The 21975-nt window shown below is 34.3% G+C and overlaps 1 protein-coding gene across 1 annotated transcript; it reads left to right on the top strand.

Annotated features, from left to right (window-relative positions):
* The first annotated feature begins 8124 nt into the window (after positions 1-8124).
* Positions 8125-18807, top strand: LOC132303572 (binding partner of ACD11 1-like). Its single transcript, XM_059800869.1, has 5 exons — positions 8125-8427; positions 15376-15479; positions 15566-15641; positions 17867-17950; positions 18035-18807. The coding sequence occupies exons 1-5, from the start codon at positions 8422-8424 to the stop codon at positions 18608-18610; spliced, it is 846 nt and encodes a 281-aa protein (XP_059656852.1). The 5' UTR covers positions 8125-8421; the 3' UTR covers positions 18611-18807.
* Positions 18808-21975: the final 3168 nt, after the last annotated feature.

Genomic DNA, 21975 nt, shown 5'->3' on the forward strand with positions numbered 1-21975 from the left:
TAGAGGAAAAAGGAAAAAGAGACAAGAAATAAAAGAGTTTGTGAAGAACAAGAAGAAGAAAGAAAAGAGGAGAATGAAGAAGAACAGAGAAAAGAGAATAGAGAGAAAGAGAGACCATCCATCGGTAGCGAACCTTGGTTGGTGGGAGAACAAGAGAGTCAAAGACGATTGTGAAAGAGTTCTAACCTTGAACTAAAATATAAGCATAAATATCTAATTGTTTTAATATAAATTTGTTTTATAAAACAACTTTTAAGTAATTATGTAATTACCATCTTATTTCTAAACATTATTAAACAATTCCTAATATTTATACTTCAACTCAACATTGTTTCGAAATCTTTCTTAAAAGTCCCAAGAATAGGACATGTGTGTCGGACACGTATCCATGGCATGTCGGACGCGTGTCCATGGCGTATCCGACACTTGTCAAGGTTGTCGAGGCGTTTCCGGTGCGTGTCGGTGTTCGACACGGATTTTTTGCCCTTTTAGGCATGTCCGTGCTTCCTAGGCTACAAGACTCGCTTATGAGTGTCCTTAAGACTAATCTATGATTAGTTCTATTGTTGTGTCTTTGTATTTGGAAATTCGATTTTTGTACCTTACAAAATTCAATAAAATTTCATTCTTTATTCTTGTTAGTCTACATTCTAATGTAGCATGTTTTTCCCCTTGTTTGTTTCTTCTCTCTCTCTCTCTCTCTCTCTATATATATATATATATATATATATCTCTTTCTTTCCTAGTTAAGTATTATTTGCCCTTTTTTATTGCAAGCCTTGTTATCGTTAAGGCTTTTGGTGGGCCTTTTTATACATCTGTTTTATGGAATATGATCATATTTGTTCCTACGATCTAGCTTATTTTTTCATTTTGATAGGAAGTGAACATAGTTTCGTTAATTAAGATCATGAGCTAGTTTTTTATTAGATGGACTTAAGATTTACTAAGTTTTAACTATGCCTCTTTTCTTTTTCTTCTTTTATTTTAGGGTTAAATGCTCTGATACCTCCTGAGGTTTCAGTTTATTGCGCTCATATTAAACCTCAGCCAATTTTGCTCTCACACCCCTATTCTAAAGTATAAAAAATTGAGTTTACTATTATACCCTTGGCTTTATTTAACATATTTGTAAGCAAACTGTGAAATGACAATATTATCACCTATGTTCTGAACTTCACCTTTCTTCAATTTTCTCAGCACTCTCTCTCTCTAGAATTTCACTCGTTTTCTCTCTTTAAAATGGCTCCCAAGGCCGAGAAGAAGACAGCGGCAAAGAAGAAGTTGCCAAAGGAGGTGACGTCCTAGGAGAAGAAGAAGAAAAGGTCAAAGAAGAGTGGAGGACCAGAGAGCATGGGGATTTCTCGATGTTCGGTGAAGTGAAAGACCAGAGATTAATTGCATGTGAGGACCAAAGAGTTGGTCAGTGAGTTGGCAAGGCGGCCAAGGAAGGAACCGGTGAGAGGTGGGTTTGATGTTACCGGCAGCGGAGAGCAACGGTAACGGAGAGGACGACTTTGCACTGGGTGAAGTGAGGCCAACCACACGCTGTTGTGGAAGGATTGCAGTGAGCAGACGAAACTACAGCGTACTTGGATGATTGGAGAGCTTACCGCAAGTGTTGGTGTAGAGGACGATGGTTGACGCCGACGATGATGATGACGGTGAAGTGATCGGATTGAGCAAGAAGAAACCCGGACCACGGCGAGCATGAAGTTGAGCAGCGATGCTCAGCTAGATTTCGTCAACGGCGATGAGCAAGGTGAGCTCGGTTGTTGACGGCGAGGAGTCATCTCTCCGTTCTCTCTTTTCTTCCTTGCTCGCCGACCACAAATCCATCTTTTTGCCAAACAGTCCTGCCATCCTTTTCACAACCGAAACTCATCGACTAGGGTTGGAGAGGTTGAAATCATTCACAAGCTTCTCGCCACTGATCTCGAGTGCTGTTCCATGGTCGATTGTGGCTCGCCGTCACTGGAGCAACAAGGAGTGTGAGCTTGCTTGAGCCTCTAGGTCTCGATTGCATGGAGTTCTGAACCGTCACTGGTTGAAGCTTGGTGCCGAAGTTAATGGAGGTTTTTCGTCATCGAAAAATATTCTTTAAGCTGACTGGTTGAGGCTCTACTCGCGCCGACTTCAATGGAGAGTTCTAGCTCGTTGTCGATAGTTCGTCGTCGTCACCGGTGCTATTCAACTGAAATTGCAAGCTTCACCGTTGTTGTCGACCGAGCACATCCTTGCTCGTAGCTGGTGGGTTCTTCAGAGCTCTTGACCGCCACCACTGCTTTCCTACCATCCGAGCTCACCATCTTTATCTGTCGCCGAAGGACCGAACAGTTCCACCTCGTCCTAGTTCAGCGCCGAGTCGTTCCTCATCTTCGGTGAGTTCTGCATATTACAAAGCACATCGACTCCGAGTCCCGCTTCCTTGTAGTCATTCAAGCTCACTGCCGACTTGTTGGCGTTCATAGTAGCGGAGTTTGCTTGCTCACCATTCTTGCTCTTGGTTTTGGCTAAAACAGAGTTCTTCCCGATCATCTTTTGAGGCGAGTTCTCCTAGGTCTGTTCTAGCTCCGACGAGCACCAAGCCTCAATGATTAACACAACCAGCTCCACGAACCCGCAAGTGTGTTCATCAGGACTACCTAGAAGCATACATCAAAACGGCGTCCAAACTTATCAGACAAAACAAACCAGTCAGAAGAAAGAGAGGAAACGAGTTGAGGGTAAAAAAGTTTAACAATTTAAGAATAAAAATGTTTTTGAAATAAAGGAGGGTAATTTAGGTATTTTATTTTATCATTTTTAAAAGAGGGGGTGTGAGAGCAAATTAAACCAAACCTCATGGGGGTGTATTAGCGACTTTTGCTCAGGTTTAATATGAGAGCAATAAATTGAAACCTGAAGGGGGTGTCAAAGCATTTAACCCTTTATTTTATTTCATTTTTGGTTGAGAAGGCAATCGACTTTGTTCCAAACTAAGCTGTTTCTGCAGCACAAAAATCCAGAAGAAACTAACACTGTTCATTTGAGACTTGGGAAATTTCCTTCCGCAAAGAGTCTAATGGTTTATGGATCACAATGGTCCATCTTTCGGATCTAGATTTGTGTTCAAAAATATACTTTTCTTACAAGAATTAAAACGAAGTCCTGATTCATGGATTGCCTAGTTATTTTCCTTGTCATATGGCTGAGTTGATAATCATACAAAAGTAAGATCTCTTCGTATAATATTTTCTTCTCTCAATGTTAGGGTAGCTTACTTCCTATTACGCTATTGGAATCTACAGAATAGAGGGCACTTACTTTGAGGTTGAAGGGAATGCTACATTTAAAAGTTCACACCTTGTGAAATTGGTAAGCAAGACATCACTTTGCGTTCCAGTATTTAAATTAAAATTACAAGAATATACCGTAATATGATTAAATCTTCGCCAGAAGACACGTTCCTAAACCCTTTGCTGTTCAACTTCATTTTTGGAGTATCAAACATATATAAAAGGATAATATTTGTGTAATCAAGATTTTATTTTCTTAAAGCAATATTAAATATTTACTCATTTATTTGTGTTAAGTCATATTTGAAAATATAAAAATAAGCTGAGTAAGAAAGTGCCACGAATGATTGATTATGCTTTTGAGCACATAAATATAAATTGCAACAGTAAAAATATTGCAGTAGGGTCCAAAATAGGTACATGGGCACAGTAGATACACATGAATGCTTCAGTTTTAGAAAGACGAATTGAACTAATGCATTTCCCTTTTGGGTTTGTTACTGGGTTCAGAATCGACCCCTGTAACGGCAACAAGCCTATCTCGTAGGACTGAATATCATTTAAAAGGAAAAGACTGAGGTAGCAGATAGGTTCTGAAAGAACAGTACAAATGTGAAAATTTGGTTAGAAAGAGGTAACATGGGGATATGGGTAGTTAAGATGAAAGTGTTTTGCTTTTACAGATTGTGCTAATGTGGCTGAAATTCTTAATGGGGTTTTCGATACCTATTTATGAGGTTCACAAGAAGGTGTCTTAAGAGGAGTTGTGGTAGAGATAGTGCTTGGACTTTGGCTCTGGCTTCAAGTACCACGCTGATTTAACTGGAAAATGTGAGGGATGCTTTTTTTCTTTTCTTTTTTTTCTTTTTTTTTTTTTTTTTTTGTACGAGGGCCAATGTATGGGTGCTAAAGTAAAGTTGGCAAAGCTGAAATTGTACCCAACTCTGGAGTAAAAACCGTATTCTGCGGTACACTTAATAGTGGGTCTCACGATTCTCACCTGTTGTTGAATTGATCTCAGCCATTCCCAGTGCATTGCAGAATACAGGTGTCACTGGAGAGGAGGCTGGTTTCTGAGTGTTCAAGAAAGACAGAGAGCATCATTTTCAATTAATGGCAATGCTATTCCGTACCTTTTTTTCTTTCTACTTTCCTAATGAGGAAAGAAAAAGGTTTGACTTGATGATGTTGCTGTCCAGTATGAACTAACTACTCCTCAGAAGTCGGGACTGTCACCACTTCTCGTATGCTATAAAGTAGCTGTTTTGGATAGAGTATCGCATGATAAGCCTGTTGGAGTTCTTTTTTGAGTTTTCTTAGCTAATGTGAAGTATAATATTGGGGGAAAAGAAAGAAGGAAATTATGTATTAGTAATCTCTTTATATATGTATATATCAGTGATATGAGCCTTTTGAGTGCTTGATATATGCTGTTATGACTGTTAATATTATCTGAAAAGTTTGTGATGTGCTAATTAACTTGAATGGTTTACAATATATATATGGTTGAATACATCTTTTTGCTAGTAATTAAGCATCGTGACTCTGCTTTTAGGATTTGAGTTTATCTAGAACCAGTATGCCTATTGTTTTCTTGTGGATGTTTTCCCATTGTTACGTCGAAGTTATATTGAATTTTTCCAAATCAGAATAATGATATAAAAGGATCAATTCACTGATTCAGCAATGGCATCCTTAGAATAATTTGAATCTACCTTTCAAAACATGGAATTGGTGCCTTGGCCCTTGGATTCGGAATTAGAGTAAAGTAGTTTAAAGTTTTAACTAACTTTTCTCTGATTCCAATTTCAAGGCATCCAAGTCGTCAATTCTTTGCTTCCAAATGCATCGTGAAAGCATTATAGAATAAAAAGTAGCCCAGGTCTTGCATTTTTATGTTGTTCAGTATTGAATTCGTGTTTATCTTATAATACATGTCATTGATTCAGTGAGCCAGTGTATTGCTTTACATATCTACCGAAAATAAGTTTATTTTGTCCCATTTTAAGTGTAGCCTCACTTACAGCTTAGCTCATGTTTCAGACCATCTGTTTTCCTTCTCCTTCTGAGTCATCAAAGGTGAGCTATTTCTTACAATGGTCTATGCTCTTTTTTTCTTCAATTTTTTTATTATTTTTGTTTTACGTATTTATCTTGGTAAACATTCGCACACACTCACATGCCCCTACAAGGACTTGAACCCTCAACCTTCTACAATTAGAAGGTAAGGAAGTACCACGCATTTCAATCATGATAATTTTGTTTTATCTAAAAATGATTTCTTCTTGTTTGCTACATTGCCTACTTGGTTATATGTGGCTGCCTTAATACTCAAATTCAACAATCTATCTGTTGATTTATTTTTGGTAGGTATTCTATCTGCTGAATTAGCTAAATATCCAATACTCTCCATACTGCAATTCTCACTTCTTTTTTATTGTCAAGTTCAAGTTAAAAGGATGACTCCAGGGCATGAGTTTCCAGTCACTACAGGATCTAGAAGGTCACATTGAAAAGCAATTTGTCAAATGGACAGTCACGTGGAGTGGTTGAAAATATATATATATATATATATATATATATATATGAACCGATAAATTTATATACAAAAAAAATTGGATAAATTGATAGAGATATATTCAAATTTGTTTGATATATTATTTTAACATTAATAATGCTCCGATGTTGTTTGTTTATAACAATGTCATTCTAGTAGCATTGTCGTTGAAGCATGTAAGATTCATATGTAATTTGTATATCTTCTACATGTTATATGGATTCGGGTTATGTGCCGGGGGAGTGGGTATGTCTTCTTCCTTGTACCAATTACCAAGCCACGAAAGACCCTTGATGACGTTGGGAAAACTGCTAAATATTTATGTCATTTAACTATTTTTATTCTATTTTCTGAACTAAAATTATTTCTATACCTAATGAAATTGAATTATACGATATGCTTTTTCAATACATGTTCAACCAAAAGTTAAAAGTGAAATTAAATTATGCAATACACTTTTTAGGTACAGGTTCAATCAAAACTTCCGGACACATATTCTATATATATGTATGTGTGTAAATATAATGTATTCCGGACATAAGTACTTTGCATACTTTTAACAAGTTCATGTAATATAGTATTTGTATTGCGTTTCATGACCTTTAATGTGAGGTTGAACAAGAAACTGACATTTAATTTGAAAAGTTTGTGATGACAAACAAAATTATTATTTTTATTATTATTATTTTTTTTTGGTGAGAAAATCCAGAATCAAAAACTGAAAAATTAAAAATGAATTTTAAACTTCAATTAATATGATTATATGAATAAAAAGAAAATAAAAACACAAAAAGAGGTAGTCTTGGGAAGGTTGGAGATTCTTTTTACCCCATCAACCAAGATTATATTAAGAAAAACGATAGGTCTTCCGGCATTAATTGTCGACTTTTTTTACGAATATAACGTGGTTAGATTCCATTAGAACTCTTAAAAAAAAATTCGTAAACATCTCTTTCTCTTCCACTCATTCCCAACCACGTTATATTCGGAGGAATAGTCGACAATTGAAGTCCGAAGATCTATCACGTCTCTTATATTAATAGTGTAAAGGTTGGTGATAATCATTTTGCACTGCCCTTTTAAGACATTTGACCTAAATCTCACTAAACAATGAGCTCTTTCACTGCGTGACCCTTTTTTTTAAAAAAAACAATGATCTCTTTTAGATGCTACATCGAAGGTTCCAAACTGATTCCACCAACACAAAAAAGACTTGTTTAAGAGACAATAGATTCTCTTTTTATCTCTCATTCAAAAGACATATTTAATAATAGGCACAAGATTATTCAAATAAAAAAGATTTGCAGGAGCTTAACGGTCAATAGTAAAATGTTTAAGGTTCTAAAAAAATCTAAACCTCAATCGTTAATCATTTCTTGAAAGGGAACTTCTAAATTTTAAATACTTTTTTCACCATCCACCAATCTCATCAGTTTAATACAAAAATAAATAAATCCTTTTATTCTCAATAATGACAGAAGTAGACATAATAAACAATGAGTAATGCTACTAAAAGAGTTTTCTCAGGATAAGTCATAAATACTGTTCATTTTTAATCACCTGATTGAAAGGCGTATTAAATGATTTATTTTATTTTTTACATATCTTAAAAAATACTATTTCAATCCAATTATTAAATATGAAGAGTTCACGTCTGGTCACAAAGAAACTATCTTGATAGCATTATTGATAAATAAGTCACTCAATCGATATGTCTTTATTGAAGACTTCAATAGAATTATCAAAAGATTGAGAAGACCATTTGATGATGACATGTTAATTATGAAAAATTAGAAGACTTGTTACTGTTTATTCTTTTCATATTTTGTCATCTTAGCATTCAATTTTTCTTTTTTTTTAGTTTGAAAATGGAAATCCTTTCGATTTGGTATTTTTGAAACACATAAATGCAAATACACCTTATATATGTATGTAATTATCACAAATTACTCATATTATTTAAAATTCAAATATTTTTTTCATGTGAAAATCAAATTTAGTACTCTTGAATTTATAATAACCCTTCAATTGTTGAATTATCATTGCATTGATTTTGTCTGCCACTTAAATTATGAATATTAAGAGTTAGAGATTAATTATTAAATAAAATAATACAAGGTTGAACGCAGACAATAATACGGCACTTACCCTCAAGTTATGAACTTATGATGTCAATTTTTACATAAAACACTATTTACGGTGGGTGATTTGGTAATTTAAATATTTTTTTGTTAATAAAAAATTATCTTCCCTCAAAAATAAATAAATAATATTAAACTCACCCTAGAAGTCCTAACCGCGAGTCGGAGTGTATATTCAAGTCACTCACAGCCCAAAAACACGTCAACGCCGTTACTCTCCTCCTCAACCACGCCGGCATCAAATTCCCAAACCCCTCCCTCTCTCTCTCTATACATATACACACACACACATACACATACATATACATGTATTTCTCGCATATCTAGACTTGATTGTAGTGACAACGAAACAGCTGAAGTGTATCTCCGGCGATTGCTTTGATTTTTCCGCCGCATTTCTCAGTATCCCGTTCGATCTCTGATCTACTTCGAACAAACATTTGCCATGTCGGTCAGTATTGATTATCCATTTCTCTCTCAATTATGAATATTCGTATATGTGTATATATCTGTGCGTATAACTGTATATACATGCCCTCCATTGGTGCTGTTCTTGCATTTTAAGTTGATTGTGAGGCTGAATCTGGTAATAGGCTTTAATTGATATAGATCTATTTAGATTTTGCATATACGATATAGCTTTGAGTTGAGTTGTATGTTTGAGTATGTGAATGCGAGTTTTATATTCAAATTAAAGTCGGCCGAAAACAAGAACCCGGAGACGCTCTCTTCTAGTTACTCTTTTTTACTTTAATTTGTTGGATGTACCTTAATTAGCTGTACTTATATTGTAATTGTTGTTCTTCGGTATGTTGAATTTGTTCATCAATAAGGGTTAGAACTTGTGCTTGTTCGTTGTGGTCTTCTACTGAAAATCTCAATTAAGTAATCAATATACGGTGAGATTTATCGTCATGTATTCCGTGGTTCAGTTGCATCATTAAATGACCCTTCGTGCTTAAATCTTGTGAATGTTGTCATCATTATCATTATTATGTGATGCAGCTTGTGAATACTTCAAAGTAGTGATACCCATCAAATTGACGTGCTTGTATAATAACATTTATGGGTCACCTTAACTTGATTTGTGTTTTTTGTTATTATATACTCTTGATGAAAATGAACCCTAAATAAAGAAGTGCCTGATATGCAACCTTGGTGAATGAAATTAATACTTTATCTGGTAGAGTGTTGAAAAATTGGAAGGGAAAGTGGGTGGGATAGAGGAAGTTGCCATAGGAAAAGGATGGGGCATTTCCATACTTTTGTTTGGTTGGAAAAAAAAAAATAATAATAATAAAAAAAGGGATGGAAAGAGGTGTTTCATGATTTTACCATTATATCGTTATTATATAAATGGTGGGCAAAAATATCCAAAAAGATGGGGAGTCTTTTTCCTCATCCTTTCTCCTCACTTGGGGACACATAGATGTGGTGAACTGAGGGAAATGCCTTCATTTCTCTCTATCCATCCCTTTCCCTTTTTCTCCTATTAAATAATAAAAGCCTATTTATTCCTACTCTTTATCTTTCATTACATTTTCTTCTTCCCGCTTTCCCCTCCTACAAAGCAGAGAACTAATAAGGAAAGTGTAATTTGTAATCTGGAATTAATTGATTTAAAAAAAAAAAAACCAATCTTCTTAACTGGTTTAGTAATGAAAACTTATTTCCCACACCCTTGCTCAAAAAGTTGATTCTGAGTAGACCGTAATTTAAAAAAGAAATACACTATACAGGCCAGTTGTCTCCAGCAATTTTGTTAATTAGGAAATGAAATTTTTGTTGATAACGATTTTACAAAGTGTATAATTGATGTGCAAATTCACTTTTCCTGGAAGTATGTATGATATTCCCCTTGCGTTCACATGCGCATATTGAATGTGAAAATTTCAAATAAACAAATAATAGGCATATAGTTGCACTGTTAAGTGAATTTGTCACTTGCTTTCAATGATGGAACAAAGTTTTCCCCCTAATGCAAATTCTTCCTCCTTAACCAAGTAGATTCACATTTCAAGGAGGTTGATAAGGATTCTTCTATCATATCTACTCTTCGTCATTGAATGAACTTGAAAGAAAAGAAAATTGACTCACGGCCAATTAGGACTTGATTATATGAATATTGAGCAATTTCTTTTAAGTAATCAATTAGATCTTATTTTCTTCTTGACTTTCATGTAATTGTATTGATACAAACCATTGATTTATGCTTATTACAAGCATGTGTTATAAGTGTTGTCTTACATCACCATGGCTGTAATTGTGAACAGCATTATGTCAAATTTTCTAACAGTTGTCTTTTACATCACCATGGCTGTAAGACCTACCAAACTTTTTCCATTAGTAATTACTACATGTTGGGGCCATTTCTAATTTGGATTCAATGGTTCAGACTTCATAAATTGTTTAATAAACTTCTTCTCTCTCCTATAGGGTTTGATCTCTCTAGTTCAGTGTTGTTAAATTTATTTTTCTAAATTTTACTTGTACAAGATCTAAAACAGGAGGTTCAATGATTTTTTTTAATTTATTATTATTTTTCTAAAATTGTACTTATACAAGATAATAAAGAGGACCTGGTTCTCGTAAATCGACAACCAACCTAACCAAGAGTTCAGTCATTTTGTTCATTGATTCCTTCACTTTGACATATTTTTTAAACAATTGAATGGTGTGTGAAAATTTGTATGGGTGACTTAAAAGGAAGATTTCTGCCTGGAGATTGACTTTTTGTCCTTCCATTTAATGTAAAGGTGAGAGGTGGGTTCTTATCATTCAGATTTTATGATAGCAGGTGCCAGTGCCCTGAATCTGTCTCATGTAACCTTGGAAATTGGCTTACTAAGGTTTGCTGGGATCATTGTTGTAAAATTGGAAGATTTTATGAAATGACGTAATGCTGTTCGAAAAGTTTTTTCTTGTCATGAAAGTCAACTGGTTGGGAAAAAATCCAGCCTCAAATTTGAACCGAATCCTTGAGGTAGGCAATGAACGATAGGAACTGCCCTAGTCTTGTTCCAATATTGTGCTTGCCCAAAAAAAAAAAGTAAATTGGGTTTTGATGCTTCTTGGATGATTTACTTGGATGTTGTGCCACAAATTGTCTTCAGGGCATCGTTCCCCTCTTGAACACTTTCTAACTAATACATCTTTACTTATCAAAAAATATTTTGTGCCACAAAATCTTCTATCTTTAAGGCAGTATATTGTTTAACTATATAGTGTAAAGAACATGAAATAATTCCATCATTCCCAATAAAATCATTGTCTTGAAAAACCTCTCCTTACTTTCCTCTTTTCATCGGCCCGTGGCTCACTCTTTGCCTTCGGTCAGCTTCTTTCTGACTGGGTTCCATTCCGTCATGGCTACGCTTCCCCGGGCCGGGGTAGTTGGAACACGGTCTCATGGTTCCCTAGAGTTCTTGTAAGGTAGGCTGTATTGCAAGGAAAGAGCAAGATCCAACTCATTGAGTTTAGAATTTTCATAGAAATAGCATAACCATATGTTCTACCGCTTTTGTGGGCCCCCATCAATTCGTTTGAGTTTATTCTTGCGAACGTACTCAATGAGATACTTGAAGCATTAGCTACAGCACTGCAGGGGTTGATGCGCACATCATCTATTATCCATCGTTTATGGGTAAGACTGGTGGGATATCTGATCCCATTGGCCCCCTAGTTTATGTTTCTGTGTTAGAAAAATAGAGCCTTCTAAAAGTAAGCAACTTGAACAAATTAAACTTTCTAATTTCTTTGAATTATTCAGCTAATCCTGACCAACAATAGGAAATAACAAAATCACGTACAATACCTCGATCCCATATAGTCTTAATCTATACCACATGATATAGCTTAGGATTTGCTTGCCTTTTCTTGTTGCTTTATGCCTCCAGAAATCCGTACCAACAAAGACAAATTTGAAGTTTAATCTGAATGGTTCAAATACTAATTCAATTTAGTTGCCTATTCTTGTTGCTTTATGCCTCCAGTAAGGGTGGCAATTCGTGTTCGCGGGTCGTAATCGTGTCGTGTCAACTTAAGGGTATTATACTAAACAACTTAACCCGAACACGACCCATTTAATAATCGTGTCAGGAACTCTCAATACTAACCTGACCTGTTTATTAAACGGGTTACAATTGTAACCCGTTTAAGGTCCTATTTACAAAAAGAAAAAAAAATATATTATTTAAATTATTAATAATACTCAATAAAATAATAAATACTAAAAAAAATATAAATTTTAATCAACCAAATTACTAAATAATTTCTAGTTTACAAAAGATTAAATTATAAGACACAAGTTTATATCGGAATTTTAAAGCTTAAATAGGAATTTATTTATGACATATATAGTTAAACGTGTATAAACGGGTTACACGGGTTGAATCCCTCAATCCAAACACGACACGATTAATTAAACGGGTTAATCATGTCGACCTGTTTATGACCCGAACATGTTTAAAGTCAACCCAAACCCATTTAACTTGTGTCGTGTTCGAGTCGTGTTGGCGGATCGTGTCAATTTTTGCCACCCCTAGCCTCCAGAGATCCATACCAACAAAGACAAATTTAAAGTTTAATCTGAATGGTTCAAATACCAATTCCTTATGAATTTGCGACCTTTTTCCAGCTGGGGTATCACAATGGTATTGTTCTTAATCTGTTTATGACGTGGCTTCATGGATTAAGATTTTTAGTCTGGTTGTTTGAGTTTGTGTGGTTTTGAATCATCTGGAGTTTAAGTTGTTTAACTGCAAATGTGGGTTTTTGAAATAAAGTATGTCATAACCACTGTCAGTGAGTTTTCTTTGTGGTGTTTCCTCTTCAATCCACCTTGCTTTTTGGATTTTGTGGTTGTACACCTGAAATTCAAATTTTACTTCAGTTAAACAATGAATGCCAACTTTGACTAGAATCAAAATTGAAACTTTGGGCTGGCAGTCATTAGATCTGTCACCTTTACTTTTGGTTGAGGGAGGCTTGAGTCAATAGTGTGGGTAGTGCTTGGTTGGGCTAGTCTTGTCCAATAATGGTGCAGCTATGTACTGTAGTTTGGGACTAATTGAATCTAGGTGCAAAAGTTGCACAAACTTAACATTGAGCCCCAGAATTGTATTGTACTTAAACTCAATCCAATACATACATATAACAAACTGGTATTAAATGAAAAGCATTTCTGTTACTATAAGATGAAGTTAAATATTTGCAATTGCTTTCTTAAAACTATCATTTGATATTGACTTTGGAATGAGCTGACCAAAATCAAAGTAGGGGAAACATTTGGATATGTGGCCCTCGATTTGAGTTAGGCTCTTGGCTTAATGCATGTGGATCAACCAGATCTAAGCTTGGACTAGCTTCACCATCTGAAACTTCTGATCCAATTAGAACGTCCTTTTCATCTTATTTCAGGAAAAATGGAACATTTCAATTTTTCCACTTATTAGCTTCTACTTTTTTCTATTTTTATGTTTATAAAGAGGGTAGGTAATGCTAGAGGTTAGGTTTTTACCCAGGCCACCTCTCCCAGTGCCTTCAACTAACATGTACCGACGACAGGTAATAATAGTCTAGCACTCTTTTTATCATGGTGTCCACGGCAGAGTGATTTATGCCAGAAAGCATTGTCTCTAAGTAGGATTCGGGGAGTTGTGGCACTCTAAAACATTTCGGTTAAACATTTCGAAGCGTACAAGTGGGTTTTTTTTGTTTCTTTCTGTTTTGTGCTTCAAAAGTTGGAAATCCGGATTCCCTTTTCCCAGAAGTTCATTGGACTGTTGCGGAAGAAGTGGGTTCGACTCCCATAGCTCACATGTGGCAAAATATAATGATTGGGTTGATCAGGCCTGGTCATTAGTTTGAAAGTGAATCTGATGATTACGATATCTTCATAGTGTCATATTTTCTTTGGAAGTTAGGGTGTCGTTTCTTTATTCTCAAATTTGGTAGTGAAGGATTATCTAGAAAAATAATACCTGATTTTGGTAGCATGCTTCCTTGTATTGTGCTTTTAAATTATACATATTCTATTTTCTCCATTTGGTTTCTATATGCTTTCATAGTTTTCAATATTCTTTTGTACGCTTCTTTTACACTTTATACGTTCTTTTAAAAATTCATGCAATCTTTTATTTGCCTCCTGCTTGACAGCTCATTAACTTTCGTGCTCCTGAACTATATACTCTTGCTTCATGCTCTCTGCACTTGCGATGATCTTTTATGCAGCTTCTATCTATGAGATCTCTTTAATTTGAGGTTCCTAAAACAAAACGTACCATATTGGTTTTGGCTGTTATTTGAACACCATACTTGTGACATTAGTGAGCTGTTATTTGAACACGAAATTAGTGACAATTAGTGCTTCATCTTTACGTTCATAGAAGGTACTCTTTTGTTCACTCTTCAGGATATCTTATTTAGCACAATACTTAAAAGTTCATATTTACAGAGGCACACATGAGTGTTGCATTTTGACCTGAATATTTGTATGTAGTAACTTCCTAAATATGGAAACAATTGTATCACTGTATATGTGTGCTCTTGTATTAACAGAACTGAATATGTGAGTCTGAGTGTGAAAAAAGTTCAAGGACCAAGGTCTGTAGCCCAATGGTATTTCTACCTCCCAAAGCAGAAAGTGAGGGTTCAAGTCTCGATATGGGCAAACGGTTGTGTATGTTTCTTGCCTAAGGAAAACATATATATATATGGCTTAGTTTTCAGTGTTCGGTATATTGGCCATGATGAAAACCAGCAACCTTCCTTGGGTAGACATGTTTATAGCTATTCATACATGTGGTGGATGTGTATTGGTTATGTATGTCATGCAACCCATGAGATTTACTTATCACTGACAGATGGAAATCTCCTAAATATCATTTCTTAGAAAAGGAAATTGGGATGAGCCATGGGTATTGATAAGGAACACTGTAAATTTCATACAATCTGAAGAAAATAATCATCATCCATATAGGCCACTAAGAAGATGGTTGCAACCCATATATGATATGGCTGTCATTTTCTGTACTGGCACCACTGGCCCCACCCAAGTTGATAGATTTCACATTAAAATGATGTAAAAAAACTAATTGGAGCATTTCAAAAAATCTAATGTTTCTAGATAAACAAGTGATTTTTCTGTATGAAAACTTTCTAATTTATTACTTACAAATTTAGCAGGAGCGATTACTCTTTTTATTTTTGAATTATTATTGAAGCTAAATACCTTCTGAAAATATTTTCTAATGCTACGGATCCACCAACCAACAAATAGTTCCATATGCTGTACCTGTGGCCATTATTTATCCTTTGGTTCAAGACTTCATAATTTCATGTTTATGATGATTCTGTGTTGTAAAGGGAATGCCATCAAGTTATTTCATTTTCTCTACAGATAAGAACTGTCAAAGTCAGCAACGTTTCCTTAGGGGCATCTGAGCAAGACCTCAAGGAGTTCTTTTCCTTTTCTGGTGATATTGAATATGTTGAAATGCAGAGGTTACTACCTGAAGTAGTTTCACAGCTTTTTGGACCTTTCTTTAACAGTATTATATGAACTCCACTCTTATAGGCTGTTTATGCAGTGATACTGAGCGGTCTCAAATTGCATTTGTAACCTTCAAGGATTCACAAGGAGCAGAGACTGCAGTTCTTCTTTCGGTGATTTTTCTTATCTGGATATTTAATCCTATATTATTTTTCTTATGTGATTTTTTTATATGCACACACATATTCAATTTTTTTTTTTTTTTTCCCAGAAAGTATATATTAATTTATTTTCCCATCTCGTAAGTTGATTGGAAATATGAGGAGGACTGAAATATCATATATTCCATTTTCACGGCTTGAATAAACTTTCCATTGGAAACCGTTATATTTACCTGTTTATAGCATGTTCAATCATTGAAATGTATCCTGTACTCATCCTAAACATAACCTATAGTAAATTTTTGTATGTTTAATCACAAGATATTTTGAACTGTATCACTTGTGCTGAGTTTTAAGTTCTACCATCTGAAAGGCTCCAGCAAAGTAAAAAATATCCAACTCTTGTATTTTTTTTTAGCATGGTATGTGTCAAACTGTCAAAAGTCGCCTAGATTCAAAGTTGGTATCTTGTGGTTGACAGCCTAAGTAAGAAATGTAGAATATTATTCATAATTGGTGTTGTATTTGTGCGGAGTTGGTGAATCATTCGTTTTTGTATTTTGGGCTTGCTGGGAAGTTTGGGCATTTCTTTTGAAACTGTTTTGGATGGATTGGGTGTTTCTTTGATCGGTGACAGTGACAGAAGGAAGAGCTGGTTAATAATGCTGCTTTGTTTGATATGGTGCGTTTGGAGGGAAAGGAGGAGGAGGTCATTTGAGGATGTGGAGGCCTGGAGGAGTTGGTTCATAAGCTGAAGAGCAGTTTTGAGTCCTTACTTGGCAGATTGACCCATCATCAGTGTTTTTTGGACTTTGCAGAGAATATGATTTAGTCATTTAGCTCCTTTGGTTGTCTAGCTTTTTCTTTTGTATACAGCCTGTGTACAGGGTTGCAGCCTCTTAGGCTTTTGTGATGAAACCAAAAAAAAATAGCATAGTGTAGGAGAGCAAGAGTGATGACTTAGCAAGGGCAGCAGGATGAGTTGCAAATTTTCATGTAGCTTGTGGTGCATAAATAGAGGTGGTGAATTATAGCTATATGAGATTAATGGATTTCTTGCATCGGGGCATGACATTTATAGCTACTAAAAATCATGCATACAGACCTAATATCACATTTTGACTCAAAATATGACTCATGGACCTTCTAACTGACCATGTGCAGCAAATTCTGGAAATGATCAAAATAACCTTGACTCCAACAACACAAGTAAAGATAAACTAACAATAAACTAACTTTAACTGAAAATTTGGAACTTCATTAATACTAAAAACAATATTTCAGTAGGTCCTAAGTGATTCCTGGCTTGACATTGAGCAAATTTCCAGTGTTCTGTTTTTTTTTTTTTTTTTTGGTTGCCCTTTTTCTTTCTCCTTTCTTTCTTTCTTTCTTTCTTGAGCTTCTTATGGTCTGCATCAACTAAATCTTAACTAGCCTTGACGTTTAAATATTAAGGAATGCAATTAGATCCTGCAGATGTCATTTACCATTCTTGCAATGGGTAATAATCATCAACTTGTAGTAATAAAAAAAGACTAAGCTGACTCACTTGATTCTGCTCAATTACTAACAAATTGTACCATCCAGAAATTCCCAAATTTCCATTAAATTGAAAACAAAAAATGGATTTTAATTTTTAAGGCTCAAATGAGGACTAGTTTCTATGATTGCTAGATCTATAACCCTAGGAACATTGGTTGAGTAGGTGCAGGTGGTGAAGGGTGGCGGGGATCAATTGCATTCGTCTGGGGCTGTGATTGAAATTTCCTTTTCTCCTTTTTGGTGGTTGGATTTTAGGCAGTGGCTTTAATTTTTCCAAACAGGCTGTAGAGGCTTCTTTCTATTCAAATTCTGTGAGCAATATTAAATGTTATTGTAAGAGCAAGATGTATTTACTTTCTGTTGAAAATTGTTTAGCCGAATGGATATATTTACTCTCTGTTGGAATTGTTTAGTTGTATAACATTTCTCTCCCTAGAGTTTAAGCATCATATATGAGCACTCTTTTTATTTAACTTACCAATCTTCATATAATATATTGACAAAAAACAGAAAGCAGCCAAAATTTTGTTGCTAATATTTCTGGCTCTATATTGCAAGTCTTGGTATTAAATACCTTTAAAATGACCTTATATTTATTAGGCTCTAAATTTTAAGGAAAATAGATGGGGCCCTATTGTCCTAAATGATGATATATGAGCAAAAATTTTTGCCTAATATTTTTCATGTGATCTCAGGGAGCGACAATAGTTGATCTATCTGTAAACATAACTCTGGATCCAGATTACAAGCTTCCTCCTGCTGCTTTGGCACCACCTCTTGTAGGAATCATCCAGAATCTTTAAATTCTCATATTTAACACAACAGACTAGTGTTTCTGACCTATTGTTTCTTAAACTTTGCAGACAACAGAAAACAAAAGTCCAGGTGGTGGTGAATCTGCTTTCCAAAAGGCAGAAGACGTTGTCAGCAGCATGCTTGCGAAGGGCTTTGTTTTAGGCAAAGATGCTGTCAATAAAGCAAAGGGCTTTGATGAGAAGCACCAGTTGACTTCGTCGGCCTCAGCTAAAGTCGCTTCCATTGACAAAAAAATCGGGCTTAGTGAGAAGATAAGCATTGGGACTTCTGCTGTCAATGACAAAGTTCGGGAAGTAGATCAGAAATTTCAGGTTTCCGAGAAAGCCAAATCAGCTTTTGCAGCTGCTGAGCAAAAAGTCAGTAGTGCTGGATCAGCCATAATGAACAACCGGTATGTATTTACCGGGGCTACGTGGGTAACCGGTGCTTTCAATAAAGTTGCAAAGGCAGCCGGAGAAGTCGGCCAAAAGACGAAAGAGAAAGTGGGTACAGCTGAAGATGAACAGAGAAGGAAAATGGTGGATGACTTTGCTCAGGTTCATTTATCCGAGTCTCCTAAGGCTTCCGCGCCAAACGAGCAGCCGCCTCCGAAGTATGAAGAGGTAAAAGGTTTGATCCTCTGATACTCTAATTCTGTAAATACCTTGGTCAAACTTTTGGTTTCCGTTGTCTTTGATATCTTGCTGCATCCTTTTCTTAAGGAGTGGTGAATGTAGAACAATGTGCCATTGTAGTTGGATTCAAATCACATTGTTGTGTTGACTTCTTTATTTCTTTTATAAATCTTAAATAAATTGAACTTTAATGAGATTTTCTGGTAGTTCCTTTTATTTATTTATTTATTTATTTGTAGTATGGCTTGGAGTAATTTTTTGGTTTTAGAAACATATTTTAGCTGTCTCTATGCCTCAGTGCTGTGAATTTGTAGTTATTAGTGTTTGTGAATGTAGGACATTCCTTTGTGAGGTTTTCTGATACGGGGGTTTTCTCATTAGGGAGACTTAGAGTAAGCTTGTTTCTATCAGTCCCCACTGGATTCTCTTAATGGTTTATTTCTAGTATGGTACAGTCGAGATATATATATATATATATATATATATATATATTGTATAATGGGGCCAACAGGACTTCAACAAAAAAGTTCTCTTGAACTTGGAAAATGATCTTTCTGGTCTTTTCTTGAGATTAGCTTTCACTTCTTTGATAGGTGCTAGTGCGACAGAAAGATGATAAAGAAGAGAAATACAAGAATTATTGGAGGTTTCCATGATAAATATATAACTCAAACTTCTCATAAATCTATAAATCTATTTGATTCATCAATGGGCGTTTGTTCAGGTGGTATGATATTTTCTTTCCGAAGGAGAGGTTTAGTGCTGTGTCATGTGTGCGTGCGTTTGCTTCAGCTTTCAGAGTTAAAAAACTAAAAGATCGAGTTGATTCATGTGATGTTGAAACCACTATTAAATCTTTAAAAAGTGCTCAATTAGGGATGATAATAAGGCAGGGATCCCAATTCCATCCCCATCCTTTTTAGCGAAGCTCACCCATCTCTGTTCAAAATCATTTAATAAACTTACGAAAATAATATTGAATGAAATAAAATTTTCAACCGTAGTAATAATTTAAACAAGGTTTAATATAATACAAAATAATATCTAGTGATTAAATTAGGATAATCTAAAATTTGCTTAATATATACTTGATATTTTTTAAAATTAAAATAAATTATAATGATAAAATTATAATTTATCAATATAAACATATAAACGAATAGACATGCAACCGCTCGGTTTTTTAATTATAAGTTCTATTTTCGTCCCAAAATTATTTAACCACGGACAGGCCGTTTCCCACTTTAAAGTCACGACAGAAACAAGGTTCATTCCGTACAAGCATGGTGATGGTGGGGAACACGTGGACCACCCATGCACGTGGTCTTGTTGTTCTAAAGGCTCCTCCCGTGACAGTTGACCCCTCCGATTCAAGTAATCATCCTCAATCATAGAGTGGGGTTGGGTAAACCGGACGCTGTTGGTATCGTTTTCAAACAATTTTTTTTTTTTTTTTTTTTTTTGTTTTTGTTTTTTTTTACTAATTGATTTAATTATGAAAGAGTAAACTAATTGAATCCAAACCTTACTTATCTTTACTCCATAAATGTAATTCTAACCTACCAAAATGAAAAGATATAAGAGGAACTAATCTTCAATCTTATCCATCTGCACTCCTACCAACAAAATCATATCATTTATACAATAATTATATTAATTATATAATAATTACATTATATCATTATTTTATAGTGTTACACTTATTAATAAGCTACTGTCCTATGATGTAGAGCCCGTTTGGAATTGTTTCTCTACTGTTTAAAAATATGTTTTTTTAAAAAAAAAAAAAATTTAAGTTTAGATGTGTTTGCTAATTATTAAAAACGTTTTTAATAGTTATCAAATTTAGTTTACTAGAGTTTTTAAACTAAACTAGATTTAAAGTTTTTAAAACTGCATTCTAAATGATGGTTGAATATTTTAAATAACAGACAATTTCGTTATTTTTGGTTTTTTAAAGACAATTACACTATAAGCTGCATAAAGTAAAAGCCGCAAAATTAACTAACAAATAGTGGGAATAGGATTGAAAGCGCATTTGAAAGTTAAGAATAATTGTGTGACTTAGATTATTACACTACGTCCTTAATAAAATTTTATTATTAAATTTGGTAACATCTTATTAAAAAATATTATTATAAAATTAATAGAAGTAATGTAAAAAATATTGTTACTAAATAATATAAAATTTAATTAATTATAAAAAAATATTTATTATAACCATCATCAAACACTTCAATTTTCAGTCATATTATCTCATCACAAATGGAATTGGATTTCAAATATTTGAACCCAATTAATTTCTGACTGAAAATTAGATTGTGATAGATTTCAATTGTCGGTTCTCTATCCTCCCAATGCATCCACATGATACAGTTGCACTCCCCAATGTCAAAATGGTTATTAAATATCACTAGAATATAAAAATCAAATAAAATAATAAATAAAATTCGGGAGAATTTGACTCTTCATTAAAAAAAAAAAAAAACTTAAATAGACATTTTATTATTTAATGATCATTCATATATTATTACTATTAAAATACATAATTCTAAGTGGTCATGCTCACGTCATCAATTTTGGCATCTTTGATGCCCCTTTTATACATAATTGCACTACACAATGCATCCAACGACTTGGGCAAATTGGGGCCCCAAACACAATCATTGACACAACCAAATGACAATACCATGCCCATAACATGACTATATCATAAAATGGTATAATTTTGATCTCAAATATGATTGAATCCGAAGCATATCCCACTCTATTCGGACTGAATTTGAATTTTAAAGACATTTAAATATAGTCAAATTTGATTTCAACATAATTATTATGGAACAACACTTAAGACTTTACCATCATTTTGATTGATGACGGTGTACGTTGCAGTGTTGATAGGGGTCTAGGAAATAAGTAAGTCTCACTTTTGAATTGCATTCCTGACTTAAATGGTGCAAGAGTTATGGGGCCGATACACGTATTCTAAAAATAAAAAATAAAGAGAGAATGATGTATATCTTCACTGGTGAAGACCTAAGTATTATTCATTATGATGTGCACAAAATAAATGAGTTTAATGATGGTATGATTTTTCATTCTCAAATTGGAGGTTAGGTGTTTAAATCTTTTGAATGATAATATTGTGAGCGTATTTACAGTTGTTTGAACTTTCAGAAAATAATAATAATAATATTAAATGCAATACTCGATTCAAAATTATGAATTTAAATTTTAAAGCAATTTAAAGATAATCCAATTTGAATTGAATATAGATATAATTTAAATTTTATGCTTGATTTACAATTATAAAACAGATTGATTACACATCTAAAAATACTAAATATTTGTGAAAATTTTCATATCTATTTATT

This window comes from Cornus florida, unplaced genomic scaffold (assembly GCF_030987335.1).
Source record: "Cornus florida cultivar Cherokee Brave unplaced genomic scaffold, ASM3098733v1 CherokeeBrave_3.0.0_Hap2_Chr04, whole genome shotgun sequence".
NCBI classification, from domain to species: Eukaryota; Viridiplantae; Streptophyta; class Magnoliopsida; order Cornales; family Cornaceae; genus Cornus; species Cornus florida.

What these genes read in the sequence shown, in the direction of transcription:
- LOC132303572 (XM_059800869.1), top strand. An exon ending in GAATATGTTGAAATGCAGAG is followed by an intron (nt 15,480 to 15,565) that starts GTTACTACCTGA and finishes CTGTTTATGCAG; the next exon opens with TGATACTGAGCGGTCTCAAA. An exon ending in AGACTGCAGTTCTTCTTTCG is followed by an intron (nt 15,642 to 17,866) that starts GTGATTTTTCTT and finishes ATGTGATCTCAG; the next exon opens with GGAGCGACAATAGTTGATCT.